Genomic DNA, 12,042 nt, shown 5'->3' on the forward strand with positions numbered 1-12,042 from the left:
GGATTTACATTGCCTTTATTTTAATTTGTGTTGTTTAAAAACATTGTTTTTATTAACACGGAAATTAAAAATTTATTTCCATAGATTAAGGAACATAAAACTATTCGTATTTTAAATGTACAGAAAAGTTTACTAAAAATTATCTACACTCTACAGCAATAATATTTAATTTAACCTAGTAAGTACTATATGAGATCACTTTTACTTATGTCTAAACAATATTCACATTATGTACTTATTTGAAATTTTCACTAGAAATCCTATATCGATATGAATCCCTATAACGAATCATATTTATTGCTGTATAATATTTAATACATAACTTAGTAAGTATTCCATATTAATAAAAATCAAACATGGAACAAAATTATAACAAAACTGTGGATAAAATAAAAACATTTGATTGAAGACCGTGCTGCATTTATAAGTATAAAAAATTTACATTAAAAGAACATCAAGTAATTAAGTTATATAAAAGACATAGAAGATCCTTATTATAATTAAATGAACGAATGAACGAAACTACATCAATGGTACTTAAAGTTAAGGGGTCAATAACTCAACATTTCCAGTATGATCTAAATTTGAAGATAACTCATCAATAGGTATTTATTATATTCATACGTCATGTAACGTGACAATTGCGATAAAACGTTAAATCAATAGATAACTCATATATCTAAGTAGATAGATAATTTATTTGCATTACAGCACACAAATAACAACACATACAAATAGACATGCACAGCGAAAAAAGATAAAAGAATACATATACAAAAAATAAAACAAAATGTACAATATAAAGAAAGTAACAATTTTCCCCTTTATGCGTGTGCTGCAGTAATACAAAAAGATACATGAACGATGGAATAAAATCTATATAATTATACTATTTTTTTTTAAAGACTTATAAATTAATAATATAATATCACATTAATAAGTTCTTCACTGTGTACCCAATTTTCTTCACCTTAGCCTATATGGGAATATTTTATTTTGAAACTATTATTACAAATTTGGTATTGGTAATATATTCAATACTTATCAAAAAGTTGATACCTAATTATGACCAGAAGTATTTTGCACCTGTACTATGTTCGTGTTCTGAACCGTGATTGTGGATAAACTACCTTGGTCGACATGAGCGGTTGAAAATGTACAGGTCATTTGATTAACTATCGTACTGTTGCTGCATGAGACTTCCTGAAAAATAAGAAATCGAAATAAAACAACTTTATAGGTACTATCTACTTATAAGCAAGTTGATAGTAGAAGGTAGCATATAGCAATTTCTATTTCGTTGTATTCATTTATGTGCCTATATAAGAATATACTTAATATGGACTAGTCTCAACATTGAATAATATCTATTAAAAACATAAGGTATGTAAGACCATAGGCGTATTTAAGGGTGACGGCTGTGTCCACCCCAGAATTGTCTGAATATATTAGACTTGTTTTATGTACTCATTACTACAACACATGCACTTGGGAGAAGGAATTGTTAGTAATGCGGATTTTCAGTCCCATTGCTAAGAATATACCCTATTTTTTTTAATGGGTGATAATGGAATGGTAACTGGCGGGGCATCAGTGAGAGATGATAGGTGAAAACAAGAATTGCTCACGATGGTTTCCAGGAGGAACCACGTGGAGGTCGACCTAATAGGGCATATTGCTAGCAATGGGGCTGTCAAACTCCATTACTAACAAGCCCTTTCCTCCCAATATACCCTATTAGGTTGACTTCCCCGTTCCTCCCCCTAGAAACCATCGCGCTGAATTCCAGGTGTATTTACCACTGGTGTCCCGTAAGCATATACTGTTAGCATAGGCGAGGTTACCATTCCATTTATCATCCATTAAAAAAGACCTGCGTTACGTCATTACGTCGTTCAGCTTAGGTATTTATTTAAGATATTATCATGTTGTAAATACTTACTGTGTCCATAGGTGTGGCGGATGATGTTGGTACGCTTGGGTTTGATACAGTCGTCGTGGATGTGTTCACGTGGAGAATACTGGATACGTTCGATGGAATGTTTAATGTAATCGGTGAGTTGGAGTTCTGCGCCAACACCGCAAGTTGGTTAGCGTCATTACTCTCCATATCAACACTACAAATATGATTAAATATTATAATAATTAGCTATCTAAATTAATTATAAAGCGAAAAGATTTGATTTATTTTGTGTTTGTTAGTTTGTAATTGAAAAACTAATAACTACTTAACCGATTTCTAAAATTCATTCATGTATAAAAAGAAACATGAAAATAATATGAAACTCGCTAACAGCTCATGTGCTCTAATAAAAAAAAATTAAAACTTCTACGAAAATTACAATTATGTAAATCAATGTGTTAAAAAATTGCGTTATATATTATAAACGTCATTATATGGCATGCGCTGCGAATATTCTAATGATTAATACTTAAAATAATATGCGTACTACATGTTTATACTAATTTTATAGTTAAGTCACAATTATAATTTTTTGCTCAAATTAATCAATCTAAAACGGGTACTATTATTTATACTGTTGATTACGGCCATGTTAGTTTTCTTTTAAATTATTCAAATTGGACCTTTCTTTGGAATTATAAAATGCAGGAAGTAAGAAAAATACCGCGATATGAGCGAACATTCTTACGTTTAGTTTTTTTTTTTTTTTTTTTGTTCAGGTTTAACTTCTATTATTTTTACCCTTGCATAATTGGGGCGAGTTATATAAAATATGTTTGAATGAATCAGCTACCATGAACGTCACAGTATATTTAGTAATATCTACGGAACTGTACATGTCTATAAACGACGGCTACTAGTTTGTTTACCATTCTAAGCTGTATTATTATGTAAAAAGAAATATTTAATAGTAAATGGTCTGAGATCATGATCGATAGGTTTACAAGTATATGCACAAAATTCACTTACGCAGCGATAACTTCTACGTTTCCATCGATCTGAGTTGGTTCTGTGTCTTCCCATACTTCTGTTGTTGGTATAGGAGGGAAACTATAAACAAAAATATTGAGTTATCGTTAACTTTTTTATATTAGCTTTCTAGGTAGAATATAAGATGGCCTAGTTATATTAGTAGGTAGATATACCGAGTAACTAACAAAATTTACGTACTTGATGCAGTTATTACTTATTATTGTATTAACAATGGTATCGCATATTAAAATACCTATTATTAGCGATGATACCTAGTTGTTATCAGGCAGTAGACATTGAAACATAATTTATAACAATTTTTAAAGTTAAATGTTTCATTATTATGTTTATATACAATAAAGAATATATAATGTTATGCAATAGACATATTTTTTAAAAACTGCATACAAGAATAAAGTTTGTTTCGTACATAAGCGAAGAAAAATTACATACTAGATATCCATTTTTAACCAACGAAAAACGGAGAAGGTTCATAAGTGAATCTGTATAATATGTTATTATACTTTATGTATGACCATGCGTAACTTTTTACATGTAGTCCGATTCGAATATTTTTTTTTTTAATAAAGAGAATATATTTCAGAATTAATCCCATTTAAATTTGAAAAAATAAATTTATCCCTAATGGTATGAGGACTACAAGGGAATATTGGTCGTTCCATCACTGAATTTCCATCTGCGAACTGAAAATTCTGTTGAAATATGGATACATGAAGACGAAAGACAATCAAAGACGCGCCTTAAACGTGGACTTTATACTACTTTATATTTTGTATAAAGCTCTCAATATCATGAGTATACTGCTCTTCGTTGCCTTGTGTTAACCCCTATTACAGGGGGAAAAGGGATTGTTAGTAATGGAGACTGAGAATCCCATTGCTAGCAATATACCCAACCAGGTCGATCACGAGCGATAAGACAAAAGTCTTATCTCACGCAGATTTAAACTTTCCTGAGAACGTGTTAATCTATTTCTCTTCTTTATTACTTTTAATCTTTTATTATTTTCAATAATAAATTCTTCTATATTTCATTTAGTAGGTTTATATTATTATTAGTACAAAAGAGATTGTTTTAATATGTATTATAAACGGTAATGAATAGTAGGTTGGTAGGTAAGCACGGAATTTGAAGTTGTTTGTACTAGTTTTTAATATATATAATATATTAACGAAAAAAGAGGGAAAAATGTTAAAAAAAATTTAACCAAAGGAGAAAAGGGGCAAAAAACAATTTAGGTTATTAGGTATATTTGTATTAATGTACGAGCATAGACTAACCTCCTTATTATACATAAAAACTAACTACAATTCTATTTTAACTAAGAGAGTCTTGTTTTGTCACTGTTCTTAAAATTGAAAAATTAGTATAAAAGAAAAAGACAAAACACTTCAATAGCTAAGTATGTTATGTGAAGTGTTATTTTTCGGATATTTATTGTTTTGTTAGTTTAATTTTATTTTTCGCTTTTTAGTATCTTTTTTCGTTGGTTCGGTCGTCAGTCAGTTTAATTTTTTATTTCTCTTTTTTTGTAGAGACAAGTCATAGAGTTGACGAAAAAGAATTTCCGATTGCTTATAATACTAGACTAAACAACAAATAATAGAAACAGAAATTTAAAACAGTTTTAAAATTGAACGAAGAATTTATAAAAACAATAGAAGAGTTAATAAGTAAAAGACTATTACAAGAAAAAAGTTAGTTTTGAACAATTTGTACCAGTGCCAAGTAGTAACGAGTAAGATTAAGTTATATGCATATACTTACACATCTTCCGAATCGTAAATTGCTTTGTTGAAAACGACCGCAGAATGATGATCCACAGATTCATAGGCATTTCTTGGACAGGTGGGTATTATTGGTTTGGAGTTAATCGGTTCTGAAACAAAACCATCAATAGAATGCTTTTTGAAATTGTTGGCCAAAATTTACTTATTATTATTATTTTAAAGATTAGAATTTCAACTGTCTTCAAAAATAATCTTCTTAATAAAACTAAGAATTTTTTTCAAGAATAATTTGTTTTTTGTGATACACAATTTTAAATTAAATTAGATATTTATAGGTATTTAAAATTTTAACATGTTGTGTACTATATATAACCACCAGGCCACTGATGGCCTTAGTTTTTTGTTTAACAAAATTTAGGATCATTTCGATATTGAGTGATATCTAGGCATGAGGTGTATGTACATAGCAATGACATAAACATAAACACTCTTATAGTCCAAAGATCGGCAATCTGTAATAGCAAACTAGCAATTAACCACATACTCGTAAATGGAGCAGAGTAGCGACCAAGTACATGTAAACACAGTATAGAGCAAACCCGCTACTGGATGAAAAGATGCTTTCAATATGTAACAGGTAGTTAGTGGATACATATTTCTTTAGGAATTTCTTGTATAAATATAGATTAATTTCCCCCCATAGGGGGATGCCTATATTAATTAGTCTGGACAATGGACAACAAAAAATATTATTGTCTATGTGCCTGAACGTTAGATATCTTATTGTATTATATGGATTATTAAAGATAAACTTTTTGAAAAAATAATATCACAGGTACTTACCTTCTGGTGTGTTGTGGTCTAGAATTAGGGGTTCATTTTCCAAGCGTGGACAGTAAGTATTATATAAAGGTGGACGATGCATTTTGGGGACCGATGTCATTTGCTGATCTTGACGTGAACTGGGAATCCGGGAATCCGTAGGAGTGATATCTGAATACTGAGGTGCACTAGCAAATAAAGGATCGTTTCTTGGTGCATGCTCATATGTGTGTCTCTGTGGTTGCTCCGTAGCCGTACACATTATAGCTACAAAAAAATTTGAAAAAGTGTTTGGACATTAAGTAATAATATCCAATAAGAAAGTAAAAAGATTTATACTTGTTAAATGCCAAGTAACGAAGTAATCAAGTAACTAGTTATATACATAATCTTGAACTATTTAATTTAAAATCAAAATATAAAAATTAGTAACGAAATAAAGCAATTTTTTGTAAATTGTATTGACAGACAAGCTGGCGGCCTATCTGATGGTAAATGGTAGCTGTCGCCTATATACATAACAAGACCCACAATCTTGACAGAAAACAACGACACCCATATGTCGCCCTCTTATGTTATTATGGTAACAGACACCATTTTACAATCGACGATTAATCTCTTGATCAACAGTTCATGTACCATTCCAGGTTAAGTAAAAAAATTAAATACAAATATATAATAATATCAAGTGGACCGTCTGCTCGTTTGCCTTCTTAGCAATAAAAAAAATCTGAGATGATGTTAAGCCCAAAGTCTATGCAACTTTATAAAAATAAAATATAACTTACAATACACTATTTTGCTCAGTACACGTGTTTTATATAGAAGTGAAACAATACATAATAAAGCAGCAACGCATATTGTCAAAATAATCCAAACATAAATCGGTAAAAACTTTCTTTCTGACGCACCGCGTATTACACATTTTTTCTCTAATCCATGTTGAGCGTAGCCAAAACTGAAAATTTTAAATAATTAATGGATACATTTGCAATCAAGAAGCAGGGTAAACTAGCAAGGTATGTAGGTGTCAGTACTAATTGGGCAGAGTGAACTTTACTAAAACTTGCACTCTACTCTCTACAACTCCAAACAATAAACGGAAAACGAATTTGTTAGTAAACACGTTTTTGCTACCGCATGCATGGAATTTAACGAAACACCAATTTTTTTTTGCGGGTCAATAATGAAAATGTACTGATAGGTTTTCGACTTCGGAGCCTTTAAGAATTTCACTAATAAATATAGAGAAAACATTGTTAAAAAGCCTACAGACAAGATAGAGGTAGAGAACGACTTTTGTACAAAATCTTCCTTTGTTCTAATTGTAGTCTTTAATTTATTTCTTTAATATATTATAATTTAAATTGTAGTATTTAATAGATGGAAATGGAATCGTAACTCCGTCTGCGCTATCGGTAGACGCTAGCGGGGCACCAGTGAGAGATAATAGGCGAGGATGAAAGCTGATCAGTTGTACCATCGTGAGGTATTTCAACAAGAATTAACCACAATGGTTTTCCAGCGCGAATCGCGTGAAGGTTAACCTGATATATCGCTAGCAACAGGATTTTGAGACTCCATAACTAACAACTGTTTTTACAATTCTGTAATTGTAGTTACCTATGTAAATATATTTTACTCACCCTTGAAGACAAGGACCACATTGAACAATTGACCTTACACATTCTATAGATGACGGTGGTAATGATCGATTAAACGTATCACATCGAAGGCATTGGCGGCAGTTAAATGCATCCCGTTCGCAATAAAAATTACTAGGACAGTGTGAATCTTCATCACAAGCAGCTAGTTCTACACTCTGGCTAAATCGATACAGCAGGAAGAGTAACAAAAATCTGTCAAAAAAGTAACATGATAGGTACCTAGATATTATACAATTAATATTCAATCAAACACCTTATTTCAATAAATTAACAAAGCAAGCAGATCGACATATATGTATGTATATTTAAAATTTGTCGTATGTGCATATCCGATTCGCTTTTAACTTTTTTTTACATTAGTAGCTATAAATACCTACGTCCTTTCTTTTGTTAAATGTAACAATTATTATGACATATTTGACTTCTTTGGATAGGTGCACAAACTTTATTATTGCTCCGTAAAAATTAAGTCACTTCAAAACGCGTTTGACAGTGCGTTTATTTTCTTAAAGTTTAGGAGATCCTGCTTACTAAACTTTTAAAATAACGGATCACCAACCAAATACTTTTTATTTTATGGAACCCCATATCAAATGATTACCAATCAAAAACACTGTAATTTAAATAAGGACAACAAATTTTATTAGAAGAATTTTAAAAGTGAAATACCTATTCTTTTTTTTAATTCTTTCATAAGTTCACGGAAACCTGTTAACTGTTCTATAGAACCTCTAAGTTCCGCAGAATTGGTACCCTAAGTATTTATAACAACCTTTCAAAATTATTTAAAAAATCATTAGGAAAATCGGTTCAAAATTTTCAACGTAAAATTTTCAACGTAATCGCGTAATTTTAGTTTAAAAACTTTAGTTTTAAAAATTTTGGTATATTGTAAATATCTGTCTTTTAGAAGTCGTTTAATAATAATAAGAACCTTTGTCTCCTTATGCATATATTATATTATTCTTGTATGTATTACGTAAAAGTATCCGAGGCTAAAAGGTCTTAAAGGTCAAAGGATGGATAGCGGCGACTCTCTTAAAACATTACTAAAGCCTAACTGCGGTTACCATCCCTCCTGATTAGCTTAGTAATTACATACTAAAAAAACTAAAAAAAAAAAAACAAATTTCGAGGATCAACAGTGGTCGGAAAAATGGCACATCTACCTATTATTAATAAGCTTGTAGATACAATGATTTTTTAATTAATTACATTATCATTGAGTAGGTGTCGATGCTATCTATCCAACAATAAAAATTATAATTACTTCGAAACATCTAGAAAATAACTGGTTATCAACAAAATAAATTATTTATCTACACGATAAGTACTAGGTAGCCAATTATTCAGGTGTTGTTAAGAGTTGACTATAGTCTAGATGTTTCTACGAAAGTTGGCGGTAAATAATATGTAGGTACGTAGATACCTAGGAGGATTCCTAATTATTTAAGTTAGGGAAACTTAGGTATTCAAATTGCTATCTTATCTCGTATTTGTATTTAAGTTATTATACATTCGAATATGTTTGTTGTCCATCTATTACGTAGTTGTGAACTCACCCAGGTACCGGAGTAGAGAAGCTGAAAAGTACATATTATTAGGTATAAGGTGAATGTGCCGGTAAGTCGACTACCATCGGTTTTTGGAGAAATTTATTTGTATTACTCCAAAAACGAGACAAAGCTTCTTGCTATTTTTAATTATCATACTAACCAACATAATTCGATCTTTATTTTTAATAAAAGACAATCACGAAAATTACAAACGTAAATAAAGCTTTCGTTTACGACTACCCATTGGTCTATTTTTTACTGAACTACCTTGGTTCAATTGATCTTTTCTTTAAACAATGAACAAAAAATTCAGCCAGTCAGAATATGACTGACGTTTATTTGTACGCAATCATGTTATTTGTTTGTTTTATACAACTAAGAATGGAAAACAAGCTGACGGTCCACTTGATGGAAAGTGGTAACCGTCGCCTATAGACATGAGCAGTACCATGGACATAACAGAGTATACTGTTTCGCCCATGATACCCCCCATGCGTTACCATTCCTGAGGACTCAGGTGTTATTCCTCTGTACCCAGTAAATACACGCCATATCCCACCCTTTAAACCGAAACACAGTCATGCAAACACAACTGCTTCACGGTTTAAACACGAATGGGACAGAGGTACCCAAGCAATCGACTTTTGTACAAAGTCTCCCTCTGGTAAAATCTATAATCTAAGTCTTGTGTTCAAATATGTTTAGATCATAATAGACATTGCGATTATTACAAATGAGAGGAATAGTCGTTTAGACGGACTCTGGATATTCAGTTGTGAGGCTAGGCAGCCGAGTATCCGGTGGCCGTATATCTTGATGATAGTTTCATTACATGTTATGACAAGTTGAGGACTGAACAGACAGGTGCAGCAAACACAATTAGAACAATTCGGGCGGATACAAAGGCAGGTAACTTTTAGGGGAGTAGATGTCTTTGTATGAAGCTTTACAACACGAAGTTCTTAGTCCACAAAGAAAAACGGCAATATCAATCATCAATAATATACATGTAACCAATACAAAAGTAAATCCTTTTAATAGAAACAGAATTGTAAAATTGGCTAACATTCACAAAAAATCTGATGAACCAAGAACTTTCTTTTGTAAAATAGTTGTTTACTTGCTGCTTTGTATTAAAATTTAATTTAATAATTTTAATTAATATTAAATTAATTAATAATTAATAGTTTCAATTATCTTAAAATATTAATATTATAATTTTAATTGTATGGAATATACTTTGTAAATTTTATTTTTTTCCCTTTAAATATAAGTAGTCAAAACTACAAGCCATTTTATTATTATTCATTTTATCTATAAAGATTCATTTAGGTACTAAAATTGATTTTAATTATCATATAACATATAAATATATTCCTACTTCATCTGTGAAAAAGGGAGGTTTTCCTGAATATGAAAATATATTTTCTTTCTAGAAAACATGTTTTAATAGTATACATAAGTACTAAGGGATCCCACTAACCTAGGAAAATACTTAATACGAAAACATAAAATCAATGATAAGTATGTAATTAGGAGTTTATTTTTTATATAACATACATGTCTGTCATGCCTGTCTTCCATTTTGGTATTCAGAAATATAAGAATTTTAATTTAAAATCCTAGCATACAATTTGTTAGGATTTTAAATTAAAATTCTTCTTAAAATCTAGGAAAGTTTAGCACGAAAATTTTTACCCTCTTTCTGTGATCCGTTGCCTTGACATCATACCTAACGAAATTTCTAACAATAGCTTTTCTTTTTATGGGAAGTCTTTTTATACTTAAAGTATACATATCTACATGATCATTGTAAATTATTTTTATTATGATTTCATTGATCACTGTTCGGCACATTAACCCTATTCCTATTAACTATTTATTGATCACTGATACTATTTTAGGTATAAGAATAAAATGTACTATTCTGTGTGTACTTTTAAACTATTGTATTAAAAAATATTTTACTAAGAATATTTACCTACTTAATTAGATTTTATTTTTATTAAAACTACACTTACCGAAACATTTTGAATTTGGTATTTTAACTTGTAAATTATGAAAATCACAGACACCACAGGCACGAGCACTACACTATCCAGTAAGTAGGATTGTGAATTATTATGACTCACTATACCACTCTTTTCCTTTTTTGTTTTGTTGAAAACGAACAAGAGCGTGGCAAGATCAACCTTCTTTCCATTAACTCGAGAGTTGAGGTATACACTGTATTAAAGTGTACCCGAACACGTCTCAACATGTTTACATTTTTTTTTAGTATAGATCAGCTGAGTCTGGGTTGCCGCGTAGTCTCGTTTCAATCAAGAAATTAATAAATAGGCTTTTAATAGAATAAAAATTATATTATCATTTATTAGTTTGCACCCGTCTATGATAATGGTAAGTTTATATGGTAGGCATTGCTGAAACAATAAAGTCGATTCTGAGGCGCCACTTTTACAAATCTATCTCTAAAATTAAAATTTCAATCCCATATCACAGTGGTAAAAAATAGTAGGTACCTCCATCAACATCATCTCCATATCAACCTTTAACTGTCTACTGCAGAACATAAATCTCCCCGTGGATGATTCTGCTAGTAGTTGCCACGCTTGGTAGGTGCGTTGACAATCGCAGTTAGGCTTCAGAGATATTTTAAGAGGGACACTGCTACTCGTTCCTCGCCATCCTACAGTCGCCTCTTACGACATCCACGCCAAAAGAAATAGTAGCCTATTCTATACCGAAATCACATGGCCAGATAAAAGATAGGTTTAGAGAAATACTTACTAAATCACTTATTTACCTATTTTACGTTATAAACAACATAATATAAGTGGGGGGAAAGGGATTGTTAGTGATGAAGACTGAGAATCCCATTGCTAGCAATATACCCAACCAGGTCGACCTCCTCGCGGTTCCCCCTGGAAACTATCATGGTTAATTCCTGATGAATTCATCATGATGGGCTAACTGGCCTGTTTTCATTCTCATCTATCACCCTTCACTGGTGCCCCGCCAGCGTATCCCGTTAGCGCAGGCGGAGTTACCATTTCATTTTCATTTTCACTCATCAAAAAACAAAAAACATTATATAAGTGGGGGAAAGGGACTGTTAGTAATAAAATCTAACAGGTCCATTACTAGCAATATACCCTATCATGTCGGTCTCCACGTGGTTCCCATTGGAAACCATTGTGATTAATTTTTAATAAATTCACCACGACGGGCCAAATAACCTGCTTTATCCACACTTATCATACCTGACTGGTGCCCCACTAGTGTATACGGATAGCGCAGGTGGGATTATC

At 31.4% G+C, this 12,042-nt stretch overlaps 1 protein-coding gene across 2 annotated transcripts; it reads right to left on the minus strand.

Moving 5' to 3' along the window:
* Positions 1-1,059: 1,059 nt before the first annotated feature.
* LOC113509116 (uncharacterized) lies at positions 1,060-12,013 on the minus strand. 2 transcript variants are annotated; one of them, XM_026892406.3, is made up of 8 exons: positions 10,753-12,013; positions 7,155-7,367; positions 6,297-6,466; positions 5,530-5,775; positions 4,724-4,835; positions 2,933-3,013; positions 1,943-2,117; positions 1,060-1,203 (listed from the first exon to the last, which is right to left on the minus strand). In XM_026892406.3, the coding sequence occupies exons 1-8, from the start codon at positions 10,758-10,760 to the stop codon at positions 1,060-1,062; spliced, it is 1,149 nt and encodes a 382-aa protein (XP_026748207.2). In that variant the 5' UTR covers positions 10,761-12,013. The 2 variants fall into 2 exon arrangements, with proteins under 2 accessions (XP_026748207.2, XP_031763547.2); XM_031907687.2 differs by lacking the exon at positions 7,155-7,367.
* Between the last annotated feature and the right edge of the window lie 29 nt (positions 12,014-12,042).

This window comes from Galleria mellonella, unplaced genomic scaffold, assembly GCF_026898425.1.
Source record: "Galleria mellonella isolate WM207_F2 unplaced genomic scaffold, CSIRO_AGI_GalMel_v1 utg300, whole genome shotgun sequence".
Taxonomy (NCBI): Eukaryota; Metazoa; Arthropoda; class Insecta; order Lepidoptera; family Pyralidae; genus Galleria; species Galleria mellonella.

What these genes read in the sequence shown, in the direction of transcription:
- LOC113509116 (XM_026892406.3), bottom strand. An exon ending in AGACCACAACACACCAGAAG is followed by an intron (nt 4,836 to 5,529) that starts GTAAGTACCTGT and finishes GTTTTGTTTCAG; the next exon opens with AACCGATTAACTCCAAACCA. An exon ending in AACGTAGAAGTTATCGCTGC is followed by an intron (nt 2,118 to 2,932) that starts GTAAGTGAATTT and finishes TCATATTTGTAG; the next exon opens with TGTTGATATGGAGAGTAATG.